This window comes from Belonocnema kinseyi, chromosome 9 (genome assembly GCF_010883055.1).
Source record: "Belonocnema kinseyi isolate 2016_QV_RU_SX_M_011 chromosome 9, B_treatae_v1, whole genome shotgun sequence".
Classification (NCBI taxonomy): Eukaryota; Metazoa; Arthropoda; class Insecta; order Hymenoptera; family Cynipidae; genus Belonocnema; species Belonocnema kinseyi.
Window position 1 is genome coordinate 64,314,283 of NC_046665.1, and position 19,873 is coordinate 64,334,155.

A 19,873-nucleotide genomic window follows, 5' to 3' on the forward strand; every position below is an offset into this window, starting at 1 on the left:
TCTGGATTAGGTATGATGATACGTTCATCATTTTCATCGGAATCCCATTCCGATTCGGAGTTTATTGCAATTTTTGAGGCTTTACGCTTTGGCATTTTTTTTGCTGGGTGTACTGGAAAATTCCCAGGATGAAACATTTAAAATTGAATTTAATATGATACATACATTAATTGTATCAATATTTGTATTGAATTTCAAATATAAGAGACAAAATAAAAATAGTTTGAGTTATAGATGGTTTTAATATATTCAAGAATATCTTGTGATATAATTAGATAAAGCCTTCTAAATTAAAATTATGAATTGAATTCCAAGAAACAAAAAAAAAACATTATTGATAGTGAACTCGCGCAATTGTGTGCATATTCTCAGTCGATTGTTTTAAAAAATATGAAATATTTACATGGCACCGTACTATGAAAAATTATAACTTTAAAAAACTTAAGATACCTGGAAAAACCCCGGAATTGTCAGGGACTGTTTTTCCAAGATTTGAGTGGATACCCTGTATCGACACTATTTTTAATTTCTCAATCAACTCCGAGGTCTGTTATCCGAGTACCTGAAACTTTTTATTAAATCCTTATCCTTGCAGGTGATTTGATGTTCCAAATACAAAGAGCCCGGAAATTCGAAGAGAATCGCGCTCGATTTTACGCGGCGGAAGTGACGTTAGCCTTACAGTTTCTCCACAAACACGGAGTTATTTATCGTGATCTGAAGCTGGATAACATTCTTCTCGACCAGGAAGGTCACTGCAAACTGGCAGATTTTGGAATGTGTAAAGAGGGGATCTTGGATGGAACAACTACGACGACGTTTTGCGGCACACCTGATTATATTGCTCCTGAGATTTTGCAAGAGCTTGAATATGGAGCAAGTGTAGACTGGTGGGCACTGGGAGTGCTGATGTATGAAATGATGGCGGGTCAGCCGCCCTTTGAGGCGGATAACGAGGATGACCTCTTTGAATCGATTTTACACGACGATGTGCTGTACCCGGTCTGGCTTACCAAAGAGGCGGTGTCTATTTTAAAGGGATTTATGACGAAAAACCCTGCCAAAAGATTGGGATGTGTCACGGCTAATGGAGGCGAAAGTGCGATCAGGACTCATCCCTTCTTCCAGTACATGGACTGGGAAGCGCTGGAAGCTAGGAAACTTAAACCACCCTTTAGACCAAAAATCGTAAGTTAATCATTTATTGATCTCTTAGAAGAACTTTTATTAATTCCAGACTGGCCTTAGGGCACGGAAAAGCTGACAATTAAAGAAAAGTTAGGGAATTTTATTGCTTAGGGAAATTCAGGGCTGATAAAATATTCGTAAGTTTCAAATTTAAAAAAAGAATGTAAGTCGTATCTTACTTACAAAACACCATCCCGGATCGTTGATTTTAAACAAAAAACGCTCAAACACCTTAAGTATAAAATGCAATTTCCTCACGATTTTGCACACGAAATTTATGGACGAATTACCTACCATCCTTTTAAAAAATCTCTTGGAAGATTTCAGTAATTTCGACTGATAAAAGTTCAAGAAGATCAAAATTGAAAAATAGATGAACAAGTCAATTGAAAAATGATCATGTTCGTATTGTTCTAAATGTATTTTCGTCAGTAGATAGATTTTGGTCCTTATTCTCACCAGTTTTTCTTGTGGTGTATTCTTTTCAGTACAAAACCCTGGGTTGTTCAAAATATTTTTCTAAGTGAGCTTGAAAGAAATAATTTGCAAAATATTTTAAAAGTATTAAAAGTAAATTAAAATTCCTATTTGTTTATCGCATGTTTCACAGTCTTAAATGTGAACTGAATTAATCGAACCCAATAGGAAAGTCCAGCTATTTTTGGTTGAAGGGACATTTTTCTTGGTTGAAATGTGTAAACTATTATACTTTTGGCTGAGAATTCCTTTTTTCTGGTTAACAGTTTTATTCTCTGTTTGAAAATTCATCAATTTTTTAAAAAGTGTTTGTTTTTGTATAAAAATTCAACTGTTTTTTGTAGACAATTTCTTGACTGAAAAATCCTTTTTAGTTGAAAATTCAACTGTTTTATTGAAAATCCAGATTTTCTACCTTTTTTATCTGAGGATTCACTTATTTTGTTGAAAAGTTCTGTTTTCTTTGGTTGAATTCAACTGTTTTGTATTTAAAATAAAAATATTTTTGAGTTGAAAATACATCGACTAATTTTTTTGTTGAGGATTCATCTTTTCTGGTTGAAAATTCAACTATTTGATAAAAAATTGAATTTCTTGGTTAAAAATGATTTTTTCGTTGAAGATTATTCATATGAAATGAAAAATTTTATTTTTGTTTTGAAACTTCATCCTTTTTGGTTGAGGATCAAAGTATTTTCTTAACATTCTGTTTTTTAATGTAACAGTTTTTTATTCCCGATAAGAATAATTATTTAGTTGGAAATTTATCTCTTTGGTCGAAAATGTAATAATTTGTCTTTTTTCGTTGTAAATTTAACTATTTTGGTAGAAAATTAAACTGCTTCGTTAAAAAATCAACTATTTTGTCGAAAAGTTGTATTTTTTTAGTTGAATTCCTTTATTTTTATTAAAAATTAAAATCTTTTTTGGTTGAAAAAGAGCTACTCGGCAGGTTAAAAATTCATCTCTTTGATTGAAATGTAACTATTTTATTGAACATTCCTCTTTTCTGTTGTATATTCAACAATTTGGTTTAAAAATCACATGTTTTTTTAGGAGTCGCCTTTTTATGTAATTTCCACTTTTTTTTTATTAAAAACCAAATCAAATATTGGTTAAAATAGATCTACTCGGTTAAAATTTAAAACATTTATTTGAAGATTAATTTTTTTTAGTTTAAATTACTTCTTAGTTAATTCATGATTTTAGTAGAGTCAGGGATTGTGAAAAACAGATTGCAAAAGCCAGGGAAATTTAAGAGGGAAAAAATTCAGAGGATTGAATTGAAAAAATTTAAATGGGTTTATCTTGTTCATAAAATATTATATTCAAAAAAATGTTTTCAGATTAAGATTATGGTATTTGATTATTAATGGTCAGGAAAAATCAAAAATTAGTCAGGCAAAAACTAGGGAATTTTGAAATAAAGTTTTGCAGCCAATCTGATATAATATTCCAGTTGGTAGTTTATTTGCAATGTAGTTCTATATCTTTTTTTGCAGTTTTTTGCTACTGACAATCATATTTTTAGTTAAAAATTTTATTATTTGGTAGAAAAATCAAAATTTTGTTAAAACATCATCCTTTTTTATTGAAAATTTGTCTTTTTTGGTTGAAAATTCAACTAAAATCTTTTTTTTTCGAAAAATTGACAATTTTTTTCAATTTATCTGCTTGACTAGAAATTTCATTTTTTATAAAAACGCAGCTGTTTAGATGAGAACTAATCTTCTTTGGTTGAGGATTAAACTATATTATTGAAAATTATTCTTTTTTGATTGAGTTGAACTGTTTTTGTTTTAAAATTCGAATCTTCTTTATTTGAATATCGATTGTAACTATTTTCACTAAACGTTCATGTTTGTTGCTAAAAATGCATTTTTTTGTATGAAGCTTTATCATTTTAGTTAAAACTTAATTTCTTTGGATTCGTTTTTTTTCGGGTTAAAAAATTTTTTTTCTGCTGAAAATATAATTTTGAACTATTTTGTTAAAATATAATTGTTTTTTCCATTGAAAATTCAACTCCTTGGGTAAAAGTTGAACTACTATGTTAAATTAGTTATTTGTTGAAGGTTCAGCCCGTTGGTTGAAAATTGCACTATTTTATATGAAAGTCGTGTTTTTTTAGTACAAAACTAATCTTCTTGGTTCGAAATTTTATTTTTTTTTTATTAAAAATGCTATTGTTATTTTAAAAATGTACTTTTTTGTTGAAAATTTCAATTTTTACGTTGAAAATTCAATTGTTTTATAGAAACTTCATCTTTTCTATGAAAGTATACTGAAAATTTAACTTTTCTATTTTGGGCTGAAAATTGATCTTAACTGAAAAATCAACTATTTGTTTGAAAATTTTTGTATTTTGTTGAAAATTCGTGTTTTGATAGATAATTAATCTTCTTCATTGAAAAATTGTCTTTTTGATTTAAAAATTAATCTCTTTTGATAGAAATTTAATATTTTTTTGTGCAAGTATCAAGTATTACATTTTTTTATGAATTATTTTTTGTAGGTTTAAAATTAAACTATGTATTTAAAAATACAACTATCATTTTTAAAAATTTAACTAACTTGTTCATAATTCAACTGTTTTTGTTTGAAGTTTAATCTTCTTCTTTGAAAATTCGACTGTGTGGTTGAAAAGTTGCCTTTGTGAGTAGAAAATTTCAAGTAATTGGTTGAGAATTCAACTATTTTGTTAAAAAATTGAAGTATACTGCCTTCTAAAAAAATCAATGATTTGTTTGAAAATTGTACTATTTACTTAAAAATTTAACTATTTTGTTGAAAATGTAATTTTTTGGTTAAAAATATAATTGTGTCGCTGAAGATTCATACTTTTGCTTTTAAAACTGAGACACGGTAGAAGGACGCAATACAGAGAGTCTGTGAAAATTTCAGAATTTTTATCTATTTCGTTTATGAAATAGAACCCTGAAAGTATGAAAGAATAGAGAGGTCCGATAGGTTAGACACTCTCACACGCATTCAGTTGATCGACATGAAGTTGGAGCGTCTTCAATTGTTCTTCGCATGGATAGCTTCTTTTCTGAATTAATTCGTATATTACCTTAAAGTACAATGAACATGTAACTTTTCTATTTTCTTGTTAAAAATGGACATTTATTAGTTGAAAGTTCCTCTTTTTTGGTACAAAAATAATTTTCTTAGATTGAACTTTTCACTTTTTCGGTTAAAAATGAACTCTGTGTTGAAAATGGACTTTTTTATTAAAATTATATATTTTGGCGTTCAAAATTTAACTCTTTTGCAGAAAATTGATGTTTTTTTATTGGAAATGCAACTTTTTCTTTGAAAATTCATCTCTCTGGGTGGAAATATCAACTGTTAAAATTTTTGTCTAGAATTCATAAGCGAAAAAATTCAAAAGTGAAAAAATTCAAGTTTTATTCAAAATTCCACCAATTTTTTTCAAAAGAAATCTTTTTTGTCGAAAATTTAAATGTTCTTTTTGAAAAATCCTGCAATTTAATTGAAAATTGGCCTTTTTTGATTGTGAAATAAATACAGTTGAAATTTTTAATCGGAAACTTGATTGTTTTATTCCGTGTATAAAGTTTTCTACGTTAAAAATTGTGCAAAGAATAAAATGCTGGACTTTGAATATTGGTGGTCAAGGAAAATGAACAATTGGTCAGGGAAAAGTCAGGGAATCAAAAGCGTTTCAAAAAGCTTCACTTCTATTCTGCTCTCTTCCCAAAACGAACCGAAGTAACATTTTATGTCTCCTTCTCATTTTACAGAAAAGCAAGAAAGACGCCGTGAATTTCGACACCGAGTTTACACGGGAAACGCCGGAACTGACGCCCGTGAACCACGACATCGTCCCTTGCATAAACCAGGAGGAGTTCAAGGGCTTCTCATTCGTGAACAAGGACTTCAACCCCACCAGATTCTTGGTGCAATAAATCTAAGAAAGGTTTTTGAATTGAAGCAAATCTATCGCCTATTTTCTCCAGTCAGCTCATTTCTTACGAGCGTACTTACGGAGTGAAAATCATTCAGGATGATAGAACTCCCTGGCACAAAGGTAACAATTTCTTAAGAAAAAAAGCTACCTTGAAGGGCCGTCGAACGTATCTTTTCAAGCTACAACTCGATGGAGCCTCGACGCGCCAAGGTGACACTTGCCTCGTGATCAGAGTCAAAGGACTCGATGAAATTTTCGTTTTTTTCTGCTGTTTCCCTGTTTGTTGTTTACAAGAAAGTTAAAGAGTTACTAAGATTGTTATTACTACAATACGCAAAGTGCATTATCGCACAAATTGGATAAAAGGAGGAACCAGATTTTATACCTAAAGCGTGAAACTTTTTTAGGTACTTGACGCGATTTTTCAAGTCGAGCGAGCCTTGCGAGGAATTGAGCAGGAGTCTTGATTCTATTCGCAAACTGACTCGGTTTATGTCAGCCTGAGACGTCCTTCTTATCCGTTCAAATAATAATACTCAAGATTTGCGCAAATCGCTGGGCGATTACAATGAAACTCGCAAAGAAATCTGGAAACGAAAGAAGGAAACCTCTCGTTCGTTTTCTCGCAAATCGCGTCTATTTATCCCCTCTTTTTTTTTTAACAGGTCGACCGTTAACGCACCGAGATAAATGGTGCTAGAACATAGAACTAGTTTTACTAGAAATTTCGACAAATGCGTGAATGAAAAAAAAACAAACACTTGAATGGTGAACGTCTCGAGCGTTTCATCTTTGCACAGACTCTTGATTTTTCGCAGCGAGACAATCAGGATGCTCTCGTCGCGAAAGCTCAGAGTTTTGACTAAGTGAAAAGATATTGAGCGTATATATTAGAATGTGATGCAGGGCCACAGGTGGCCCCTATCAGAGAGTATAATATAATACAAATATAGCACAGGAAATGAATATATTTAAATTATTTTAGCATACGCCTAAATACAGCATTCGGTTGAATTGAGCGTGTAAATGCGCTTAAGTCTAGGGTAGGATACAGAGTGCATATACCTATTTGTTAAAAATCGCTAAACCGCAAATCGATAAGAAAAATCGATGCACCTTCCACGATATAATTACTAATAAGCGTTGTCTCTAGTTAGGTGTATTAAGGCTTCGAATTGCATTCTTAGTACCGAATGTTAATCAGCGCATGTGCGGAACGTCCAGTGTATAGGTTTCGACCAAAAGTTTCGTTTCACCAAGCAAGCAAAAAAAAAAGCGAATTCTTCCAAAGCTTGTTTTTCTAGTCGTGCTACCAACGCAAGGCGTTCACGCACGTTCGCACATTACTTAAGTGTCGTACCTAAGAAAACAAAACCTTACATTTAATTTCTAGGCTAATTCTTGAAATCTGCGAGTAACGACTTGTTCGTCTTGGTAGACTCGAAAACGAACAAGTCGCAATCAATTCTGAATCCGCTTAAATCTCACATTTTGATTATAATTATAAGGATAATAAAAAAAATAAACTACAGCGGACAGTAGTACAAACGTCTTGAGTATTTCCCACCGGCCCTCTTGCGACATCAAAGCCCCAAAATGTATCAAGAGGAGCCAAAGCGAGATATGCTGATTCAAAAACAAAAGAGAGGAACCGTAATTCAGTGTCATGATGATTGTTTAGATACTCTTAATTAATTTAGCGTACAAAGGCGTCCATAGCTTTATCAATTGTCAGAAAAAGATTCTCGAGGTCGTTCTGAGCTTCCAGCCTGTGCAGGACTTGAAACCCAGAATTGTACCTTAAGACTTGATGAAATTCGAGTAAATTTAAATTCTTGCAGAAATTCGAGACGCGTCGCCCAATCGTTTCTCGAATGCAGACCAAATACTTTCTGCGTTTGAAAGTATTCCGTCTTTAAAGCAGCAATCATATTTCCAGGATACTTTTTGTCCTGGATAGATCTCCAGGATAGAAAATATCTTTAATTCTCTTCTCGATGCTCTTTGTCCCGTTCTTTATCGAGAGAACCGTCTAGTCGATCAAAGTAAATTTGATAGTCAGGGTGGATTCGGAGGAATCCAGCATCAGCGCATCTGAAAGTCTTCTTCTAGCTTTAGGAGGTGTTTCTATAATACTTTCGGTTGAAAAAATGCAGGTGGGACCAACTTGAATCCAGGTGGAAACCGCTTGGGAAACCCGTGAAATCTGAACCCAAGTAGGAATTTCATCTTGATTTCTTCAACGAGATGACTTTAGATGTGAGAATGCAAGCCTACATCTTAGGATTTACGAAATACTTTAGGGATAGGTTAATTATCGTTTTTGGAGGTATTGTTTATAAATCCCCTCGACTTAATGGTCTCTCTCCGTGATTCTATTCGTTAGAGTTCTTAAATGCCCAAAAATTTATATTGAGCAAATGTTCTCGAGAATATGCTCCACATTTAAGCTCGAACAGAGCATTTACGAGGATTTGAAGCATTTATCGTTTAAACGAATATATATCATAATTCCAACATATGTTTTTACAAAAAACATTCTAGAGTCAGGGAAAACCTGACAGAGTTAGACAATTTTTGAAAAACTAAACTTGAAGTTATTTTTATTATTATGGTTAAAAATCGCAACTACTTGGTTGGAAATTAATTTCTTTTGGTTGAGGATTTAAACTATTTTGTTGAAAAATCATCATTTTTTGATTGAATTCAACTATTTTTGGTATAAAATTAAAATCATTTTTTGTTGAAATATCAAATATCACGTTTTTCGATGAGAATTCTTTCTTTTTGGTTGAAAATTCAACTACTTAGTTGGAAGTGGTACTATTTTGTCAAAAATTCATGAATTTTGTTCATGATTCATCATTTTAGTTGACAATACTTTTTTTTTGTTCCAAATTTAATTATTTTCTTTAAAATTATTTTTTTTATTTGAAAATTAAACTCATGCATATTTAGTTCACAATTTATCTTCTCAAGTTGAAAATTCAAGTATTTGGTGTAAAATTCCTGTATTTTAATGAAAATTCAAATGTGTGGGAGAATGTTTAAGCTTCTTGGTGACTAATTCCTCTTTTTGATAAAAAATTCCTTTAAAAATCTAAATATTCGATTGAAAATTCATCTTATTGGTTGAAAAATGATCTTTTTTGCTGAAAAAATAGTTTTTCCTTGTTTAAAATTAATTTCTATAACTGAAAATGTGACTGTTCCACTTTTTGTTTCAAAAATTTATCTTTTTTGATAGAAATTTAATCTTATGGGTTGATATTTATGCTATTTCGTTGAAAATTTTTTTTTGAGGTTATTGAAAAATAAGTTTTTTTAATGAAAATGTAATGCTTCTATTTTTAGTTGCATTATCTGTTTTAGGTGAAAATTCAACTATTTGCTGAAAATCCGTCTTTTTTGTTAGAAGAGTACTCTCATTAGTTGAAACTTTAACTTTTTGGTTCAAAATTAATTTCTGTGGTTACAAATCTAACTATGCTGTGGAAAATTCGTTTCTTTTTTGGTTGAAAATTTATTTTTTACTGATTGTAAATTTAAGTATTTTATTTTTGGGAAACAATGTATCTTTTCAGTTGAAAATTCATGTTTTTTGGTGAAAAATTAAATTTTGTTTAGTTGAAGATTTATAATTTTAGTTAAAATTTAACTTTTTAACTATTCCATTCTTTTGTGGAAAATTTACCTTTTTTGATAGAAATGTAAACTTTTTCGTTCAAAAATATTCTGTTTTTTAGAAAAAGTATTTCTATTTTTTATTAAGAATTCATTTTTTCAATATTGAGTAAAAATGGTTTATATATATATCTATCTAAAATTCCACTATTTAGTCAAAAATTCATCAATGATTAAAAATTAATTTCTTTAGCTGAAAATATTCCATTTTTGCTTGAAAATTTATATTTTCAGTTAAAAATTAATTCATTTTGCTTACAACTGGTTTTTTGTTGTTGTTTAAAATTTACTTTTCTAAGTGCAAATTGAACTATTCTAGTTATGATATGTAAATCTATATTTTTTAGTTAAAAATTTATATATTTTCTTGAAACGGTATCTTTTTGGTCAAAAAATCATCTGTTAGGCTTAAAATTTAATTCTTCTGTTGCGAATTCATTTTTTGGTTTAAAATTGATTGTTTTTGCTACAAATGTAATTCTTCTATTTTTGGTACAAAAATCTCTTTTTTTTATAAAAAAGAAAACTTTTTTGTTGGTTGAACATCTATTTTTATAATATTTCAACTATTCTACTTTTGGTTGAAAGTTAATTTTACCAGATGAAGGTTCATGTAATTGTTGAAAATACCTTTTTTTTGTGTAAAATTAATCTTTAGTTAAAAATTAATTTTTTAGGTTCAAAATATATATTTTTTAATTAAAAACTCAACTAAACAGTTTTTAAATGTATTTAGAAAAAAAAATTTGTTACATTAATATTATTTTGGTTTTATATCTAGAAGAATGTAGAAATTGAGATATTGTAGCAACCCTGAATATGTCTCTGTTTAACGCGAATAATATGTTTTCTATTACTTTGACTTCTTTTAACATTTAAATTAATCACCTCTTCCAATTTGAAGCGATACATTTTCCCGCGAAATTTAAATGTAATTATTGTTAATAAAGATAGAAAATACAATTGTTTAAATCCTTATTTAAAATGCTCATTAAATTCTCAAAGCACATAAAGGTCGATCATATTCTCGAGCATATTCTCATGCTCGTGATAATTTTTGCGAGCAGTTAAACTCTTTAGAACACTACTCTCCATTGCCTTTCGGGGTCCTCGGGACTCGTATCATTCGCGTACCTACCTAATATCAGACGGCTTAGAAGCCAATGGCCTCCGTTAACTTACAAACTTAAGCGTGAAATCTAGTCAGTCTCGAGCAACCAATTAGAGTTCGGAATCCGACGCACGAAACGCAGGAGGCTTAACTATGTAATAATCAGAACTTCGTTGATATGCATAATATCGTATAATGTATACCACCGACCGTGCAAGAATACAAAAAACGGTTAGTCCGGCCTATGTTTAGCTAACAGGTGATAGCGCGTAATTTTCAAAAAAAAAAAAGAAAATACCGGTAACGTTAAATACTCGTACGATACCTGTGCAAAAACTACAAAATTATCATTGTTAGTTAGGAATCGTTCCCTTAGGTTTATCGTTAGCCTTGTAAAGTTACTACGCAACAAATCGTTTATTCTTAGTTTGATCATTTTAACCGTTTTTTAAGTTACGTGTCCAAGCGGTACGCTGAAGATGTTGAAAACTTTGCTTCAAAAGCAAGAAATTTGGTCTGAAGTTTCCTTTTGGCATTAGGAGTTTTTTAGGACCTAGTGCAAACAATTTTTTTTAATATTTTGTTTTTGAAAAAAATTGGTGCCATTTTTGTTAGAAGTTTATTTTTTAAACTGATTGATTGACTTTTTTTGTAAGTAATTTTAGAGTATCTAGAAATGCACTTGGAAAGTTGAAAAAGTTCAAAATTAACAAAATGGTAGCGATTTTTCTGAAAATAAACCATTCAGTTTACAGAAGACTATAAATGTAAAAATGTCATGTTCCAGTTTTTGATATTTCGCACATTTTTTTAAATATTTGTACTGCAAACTTTTTTCAAAAGAGTACTATTTTTTAGTTTCTGTTTCTTCAAAAACGTGTGAGGTATCGTTTTTCGTAATTTTTCAATAATAACTACAATTGGAATAGCCAACTTAATCTTCTAGCATTTTGTCTGTACAGAATTAAAAAAATTATTTACGATAAGCCTTAGCCATCATTAATCTAAAAGTATTTGAACTCGTGCTTCTTTACAGCAAGCTTTCGAGAAAATCTAATGAATTATGAGTAATTTAAAGTCAAATTTAAAATCTTGGATATATTTAAAGATTAAAGAGATATTTTTAAAACTTGTCCAAATTTTAAAAGTTTTTTCTTTGGTTAAGGTATTTCGTGTTACGTTCAACAGTAAATTTCAATTTCAATAATGTGAAATTCTTTTTTAATATAATAAGTCAATATCATACAGGTTTTTTTCTTGTAAATTAAACGAGATAACTGAAAAATCCCGAAAAACGAAAATCCCGACATGGAAAATTCCCAAAAAAGAAAATATTCAAAAACAAAAAATAATCCAGAAGCTATAAAATTGTTGAATTATAAATAAACCGAATTGGAAAATTTCCGAACAGATTAGAATATTACCGGATTAAAAATCCCAGACAGAAAATTGTAAAATTATAAAATAACTGACACTGGATAATTCCTGACACTAGTAAATTCCCGAATCAATATAATTTAAAAAGTTTTTTGAATAAACATTGCTTATTTATTTAAAATACTATAATGAATTATCCAAAAAATAATGAATAAAAAATTAAACATTAAAAGAGTTTTCTCGTGTACAATATTTTATAACTCGACAATTTTCTATCTCGAATTTTATTATTTCGGAATATTCAAACGCGGTAATACTATAAACTGTTGATCGCAAAAAAAAGTTTGAGTGCAAAAACGCTTTAATAACCTCAATGGCAAAATATAATTTTTTAATATACCGAAACCTCCATAAAAGACAAATTTCAATTTATTAAATTGTTTTTTGATAATTTTTTACTCAGTTTTTAATGCACAATAACGCTTCATAAACAATAATTTAATATCGTATCGTTATACTAGGAAGTTTGATTATTTATTTATTTGTTTAGATGTCAATGAAGAAAATTATGAATGATCGCGTAAAAATATTGATAGCGTTCCTTTTATTTTAATATTGTAATTTAAACTGTTTAAAGAGGAACAACTTTGCTTATTCAACTTTTATCGTATCTCGCATAATTTTCGAAGAAAATCTGATTTCTTTTAATCGTCGTCATTTTGTTAGTTTGTACTTTTAAACATTTCAATGTGAATTTTGAAGAAGTGTGTAATCCATCATTAGAATCAAAAACTGAAAGCTACAAAAAATCAATTAGTTTAAAAGATACGTTTAAAAAAAATACTTAAAGAAATTATTGGCACATTTAAAAAGGAACCTTACCACGAACTTTCAGAATTCTGGATAAAAACTCCCAGTTTTGTAGTTAACTTGTCAGAATTTTTTAATTTGATGAAAGAAGCGTTTTTTAATTTATTCCGAAATTAATCAGTCGTTCTATCAAAATATTTATGAGTTTTTAAATTGGAATCCTAACTTGGACACTTTAAAATATTAAATTTTGAATAGAATCTTACATTAATAGAATGATATTTTTGAACGGAAATGCGATTTGATCTGTAGTGATTCTTAAAGAGTATATAAGTCAACGAAATCGTTTGTCGTACGTATCTCCGTTGAGCGGGAGTGAATCGATGATGAATAACATGTAAAAATCAGAACGACGACTGTTCGAACGACACTGAATCCGCACCATAGTCACGCGTTTTTTGTGAAAGAACGACGAATTCGACGATCCGTTGCCGTCCTACTCACATCGATTCGAATAAATTTACCCTAAATTTCAATTTTGATTTCAAATTTCCGAGAGAATATAAAATCGGCACGCCGTCCTCGCGTGCGTAAAACGCACGATGTGGAATCCGTCGTTCGAAGACTCGTTTATCGCGAGAACGTAGTTATAAATTGAAGGAAAGCAAAATTAAAAAAAGCTTTCTACAACTTGTGTCTTACTTTAAAAGTAAACTTTAAAAAGTTTCAGCGTTGCTTTTAAAACCAGTTTTTATTGTCAAGGAAAACTAAAAGTGAAAGACCTGTGTGCGAAGATACGTAGCGAGAAGTCTCGTATTTCGTAGAAAAAAATGTCGTAAGAGAGTTAGTTTTTAAATTGGACATTTCTACGTTGTAGTAGTAGGATCGACGTTAGTCGTAGGAATTGCGAAAAATCGTTAACCCTGTCCTAGTACAATCCGCTGTTCTGGTCGATGTGATTTTTTGTATCGCTGATTAATATTCTATTAGCTAATTGATAAAAGATTTATGTTGAATGTTACAATTATTGCGTCGTGTAGAATCACGTCGTCATTATTACGTACTCTTGTCTAGTAGAGGTACAGTCTAAATACATAACTTGTTAGCAAAGTAATAGATTTGATGTTGATGAAAATCTGCGTATTAAGAGAAATTTATATTACGTATGCGAGTACGCAATATTTAGTAAGTAACGATCCGAAAGAGAGATATTTAATGCGGAAAAGGAGAAAGAGATGCGCAAAATAATAGTTGTAAGTTAAAGATTAGAACAATGTTCATCAAGAGCTCCGTCGAAATAGTAGTCTACCTGACAGGCGATTTTAATAATTATTATCTTTTAATAGTAATTTAATATATATTGAAATTGTCTACTTTTTTAGTTTGTCATCAGTTGCAATCACGAGATGTTAAGAAATGACCGCTCTGCCTTCCAAGGAGAAACACACACACAAAAATGAGATGCACAAACATAGTCGCACAGGCACGCAGATCAGTTTGAAACATTTGGAAGAAATTAATTTGATAGTTTTCATTTGAGTAGTGTGCTTGTGTTTGATTTTTTTTAAATCACATACATACCACTGAATACATTTAATAATAGAAGCATCAATCACTAATTCACTATGCAGAAATAAATACATATGTGTAAGGTTGACCGAAGCTAGTGCAATATCTACGAGATATCTGACCATATATAATAGAGAGAGCAAATTTTATTTTATTATGAGACACATTAGAGCGCGGCGTATTATCATTACTCTATACCGAGAGAATGATCGATGATCAAAGAGACTCGTACAAAAGTATTGTTACTGCTTTCACTCGCACTTGAATCTAGAATTGCCCAAATTCTGTCTACCAAAGAGAATAAGTTACGTTTAGTTGTGCGCACTTTTATCGAACATCGATCGATGTATCAGTTATCAGCAATTGTCCACGAAACCCGCCATATTATTGTAAAGGGCTTTTTTATTGCGAATTTAAGGCAAACGAGAAAAAAATCGGCTGAGCAACTTTAAGAAATTTATTTACTTGATTTGGAAACTTGTCAGATTCTGACTTTTAGGTCTCAATATTTTCTCCTTTTTTATTAATTGGAAATATAAATTTATCAAATTAAAATTGAGGAGATATGATCAATATGGAAAGAGATGTGATCTGAAGAAAAAACTAATTATATTAGATGTTCAGTTTCTGTTTTTACTTTCTTGATCTACTTTGTCAAAAGAAATTTTGCTGCCGGTTAGTGCATTTCGTCGTTTTTCTTACTTGTGTAACCCACATGACAAATCTTGAAAAACTTCGTTGATTGCGGATTTGAGAGAATACAGGGTGTCCACCCTACCTGGAAAACCTTAATGAAAATTTAAATATTTTATTTTTGGTTAAAAATTTGTCGTTTTTAGTTAAAACTTTAAGTCTCTGTTAGAACATTCATGTATTCTGTTGAAAATTCAACAGTTTGTATTCAATTTTTTTCTTTCTTGACTGAACAATCTTTTTTTTAGTTGAAAAGTAATCTTTTTTAGTTGAATTCAATTGTTTTTAGTAAAAGTGATCATATTTTTTGGTTAAAATATCAATTACTACATTTTTCATTCCAGTTGAAACTATTGTGTGAAAAATTTGTTGTTTTTTTTTTAAATTATTTTTTTTTTATTGAAAATGTAACTATTTCATTCGTAGATTTATCATTTTGTTGAAGACTCATCACTTTGTTTGAAAATATAACCTTTTTTTTTAATTCTTTTTTTTAGTTAACTATTTTTTGAACTAAGAATTTATCTATTTAATTTGTAATTGACAACTTGTCTTTTTAGTTGAAAATTCATGTATTTTGTTGAAATTTTTTTCCATATAAAATTATGATTTTGAAGCGGTTTAAATCAAAAAATAACTAATTATGTTTTTAGTACCTATTATTTAATTATTTAGTTAATCGACGGTGCTAATATATTTAAGAATATCTTGTAATATAATTTATTAATTCTTTCCGAATTATGCATATTAATTGAATTCCTAGAAACGGAAAAAAACATTATTTGTAATCACCTCGTAAAACAATACGCATATTTCGAGTCGATTGTTAAAAAATGCGAAATATTCACCCAGAAAAAAACCTTGAATTGCCAGGACAATTTTTCCAGGCTTTGAGTAGACACCCTGGAATCTGAAGAGTCAAATTTATTATTGTGATACTAGAAGGGTTCGTTTGTAAAACCAATATTGATAAGACAAAACTGTAATGGGTCTAATATTCTTGAAAATGTTTAAATTCTTCAAATCTCAAAAATCTATAATTAAAATACGAGCACGAGGACTCAAATCACTTGTTTTCAATACACCAATATTATCTAAAGGTCTACATTTTCTAAAATTTTGTTTTCAATTTCTGCGTGTCTAAAACGATTCATAAACTTGATTTACATTTTTAAGAAAATGACTCGCACACTCGAAATAGTGCAATATAGCCAAAAAGTTGGTCCATTTCAATCTACGTTTTGCGAACGAGCCCCAGAAAATACATATTACCATTATTATATATTATCTGCGCAAAATCGAATATTTATTTCTTGACTGTTTATATCGTTTATATATGTATAAAAATATATCATGAATCTTAGATTGTATAGGTGTTAAGTGCTGAATCTCGAGACCCTCCGCTCTCAAGAATACGCCACTTTTTGCGATTTGCACTTTTTTTCGAGAGGTGATTTGGAAACGCGGAGGGAATCGCCTTTAAAGCAATCGTATTTCTTGAAAAAGGCACTTAAAAAGTGATTTAGTTTATTCGTTTCTTTTTATTTTAATTAAATTAAAACTTGCAGATTAAAATAAAAAGATTTTAATTTTAAGCATTGTACTTAAATGTTTTTTGAGATATTATTCTCGCCAGCCCTGATTTAATCAGTTTTTTTTAGAGAGAAAGAAAAAGTGCAAACTATAATATACAAATATTCTAGATTTTTTGTATAATATCCGGATACTACTGATTATGAATGTATCCGAATGTGTATATCACGCTGTGTATTAACGCTAATGTACCTTCGCTTCGAGAGATTAATTACTGTTGTAACGTATGCATAGACATCTCGTCCGTCGATAAGAGGATTTCAAGGTATAATTAAGTAACGCTTTTGATGTTTTGAATGAAAAAAAAAACATTTACTAAAAAAGTAACGTATGAAACTGTACAAGTATTATAAGCACAAGGACTCATTTTCACGGCTGGGTATCAAGAGTTTTAGTATTATTGCTAGCAATCGTTACGCTTTATACGTAGTACCAGTTTTTCAGTCATGTAGGAGCAAACAGTGTACAGTGCAGAAAAAAAGCCTAAAGAGTATCTAATCTTTAATACAAACAACAATCCTCTTTGATAAATAGTATTCGTCTTTGAGAGCAAGTCGTGAAAATGAGTCGAATTATCACGCAACCGGTTAAAGTAATTTTTCAATTTATACCATTTACGAGGACATTGACTCTATTTCAAAATTCATATTTTACTTCTTGTAAATTTATTTTTATTCAACAACTTGTCACCGGTGCAAAATTCAAACATTGCTGGACTTTTATTTTCTAAATTTATCTCATGAGTCAGTCCTCGTGCGAAATAATCAGATATGCGAAAGTTTCTTTAAAAAAAAAAAAAAAAAAGGAAACAAATAGTGCTTGACGATTCGCATCAGCCTATTTCGGCACTTGCCAGCTTACTAATTAATCTATAGAAGAGCAGAAAGTAAAACGCCATGTACGAAACGAGTGCGATGGATGTAAAATTTGAGGATTTTATATTTGTCGCACCCTCAAAGAAGCAAAGATTATAGTAAATATATAAATTATACATACAGGAAGGAAAACGTTACCTAAAAAAAAAATATGAAAGAAAGATACACGTAATGTTTAAGAGAATGCCTGCGTCTACGTGAATCTAGCGTGTAGTACCTATTACTATTACGATAAAGTATAAACTAAAAAGTACGCCGAGTACCTGTGACTGTCTGTATTTGCTTAATAACCCAATTTATTTTCTACAGTCTAGTAAATCTTGATAGAAAAATACGCGTTTCGCAAAAGTTTTTTTTTTTTGTTATTGCCTCACGATAAATGCAGACAGTACAGTATTTTGCGAACACTGTTATTTGTCTGATTATCGTGTAAAGAATCATGAATAAAAAGTATATATATATATGTATATATATATACATAATTTTGGTCTTTTTATATCATTATTAAATTATTTAATCAGGGGCGAAGGGACACGAAAATCAAAAATATGGATACTGTATTTATGTTTTTAAGTTACGTTTTTGTTAATATTAGCAGGGTGACCGCTGGACCGGGAAACCGGGAAATAACCAGGCATTTTTCAAGACCGGCAAATGACAAAGAATTTATTGTTTGACGGGAATTTTTTCGAATTTTAAAAGAAAAATCGGCCCAAGTTCGATTTTAACCATTTTAAAAATAATTAGTTGAATTGTTATCTTCCTTGATTATGATATTATTCAGTTTATAATGCGTGATTCGAAAATCTTTTACTTGAAAAAATTATCCATTTTTATTTTTAAGCTTACATTTTTAATTTAAAAATTTTTTAAATGCGGTCTTGGAAGACTTGAAGAATTAAAAGTCAAAAGCGTTTGAAACTGAAATTTTTGGATACTAAAAAGTTTTTAATTGATCAGCTATAAGTATAAATTAATGAATTATTTAAAAAATTGAACTGTATTTGAAGTATCAAAAAGTGAACAAAAATTGATTTGTTAAGACGATTCTAAATCAGTTCAAAATTTAAGAATTTCCCGAGTACAGCGTTAAAAATTAATCTGGTTCAATTCTTCAAGTCTTAAAAAAAATTAAATCATTTAAAACTGAATTAGTGGAAATAGAAAGCCTCGAATCTTTGAAATTTCAAGGAGCTTTTAAACTTCGAATATAACGATTTTAATTGTTCTGTTTAAAAATGATTAATTTGTAAGCGAAATTGTTGAATTTTAATGTATAAATAGCAACTGAACACGTATTATTTGTAGAATAATTCACGTAATTTTTATAGATACTTAGAGGTTTTGAAAATATTCTAAATCAATTTTAAAAAATGTAAACGAAATTTGTGTTCCGAGAAAATTCGGTTATTCGTACCGAAATTCCGGTGCAAATATACATAGCCTAATTTAAAAGAAAATGTAGATTTTTGAACAAAAAATGCATAAGCTTTTAAGAATTGTGAAAGACTTCAAAAGAATATAAACATTTTCTTAAGACTGCTAGGAAAATTGAAAATGATTCTTTTTTTTTAATCATTTGAAATTTCAAAATTGGAAACAGAGTTGTAGAGAATATTTTTCCGGCAAAAATAAGCCGAAATTGATTAAAATTGAATCATATTTAAAAAATTGATAAGCGAAGGTCAGAAAAAAGTCATTTGCAAAAAAATGGTTAAAATTAATGTTGTTTGTGTGTGAAGTTTAAAATTGTTGATAAAAAGTAATGTCTTTTAATTGGAATGACATCGTTTATAATATTTTGATTCTTAAAATCGTAGAAAAACTATTTTTTCATATATCTGATTTTTGGCACGACAACTTCCTTAAATGCATTTAATTTAAAATTATTCAATTAAAAGTGTTAGTACTTTCCATTTTAAAGGCGTAAGTTAGTCAGCATTCAAATACAAAAACTTAAAGTTAAAAAACTTATAAACTTCAAATTTAAAAGTTTAAAAATTAAGATTTCCATCTTGAGTGTTTTAATTGGCTGTTCATTTTTCATTAATTCGAATGGGAAAATGATAAGCTTAGAATTCGATTTTTTACATTTAATTGACCGTGAAAAATTTGCGAACCGGAAAAAGACCGGAAATTTTTGTTTCCATTAAAATGGCACTAGCATTGCATTTTCATTCAATGATTTACAAATATAAAATAAGATTACTACGATTTTAATTTTAAATTGTACAATTAAATTGCACAATTAAATTGCTTTAAAAAATGATAATATTTTGAGGGGCATGGTTTTATTTGAGATGCAAAATATTTTTATTTTCTCAAACATTAATCTGAAACGGGGTTTGGAAAATTGGAAAGCTACCTGAAAAATTTTCACTTTTTATGCATTTTCGGAATTTTTAATTGTGGAAGATTTCAATTTAAAGTTCTTCTTTATTCATAATGTGTCCCCTAAGGGACTTCCATTCCTTACAATCTTTCCGTTTAAATCTATATATTTTTTACAATCTTATCCTTTCTATATATACAATTATTTACAACTATTTACATAAAGTCTTA

At 29.5% G+C, this 19,873-nt stretch overlaps 1 protein-coding gene across 1 annotated transcript in view; it reads left to right on the plus strand.

The window, feature by feature from the left end:
• Nucleotides 1–19,873, plus strand: part of LOC117179748 (protein kinase C) — a 70,866-nt gene that overhangs the window by 37,107 nt on the left and 13,886 nt on the right. The window contains exons 9-11 of the mRNA XM_033371819.1: nucleotides 596–1,188; nucleotides 5,433–5,719; nucleotides 13,964–15,008. Coding sequence (XP_033227710.1) covers nucleotides 596–1,188; nucleotides 5,433–5,597 — 758 coding nt within the window. The 3' untranslated portion in view covers nucleotides 5,598–5,719; nucleotides 13,964–15,008. Of the gene's footprint in view, nucleotides 1–595; nucleotides 1,189–5,432; nucleotides 5,720–13,963 lie in introns of the transcript that reaches the window.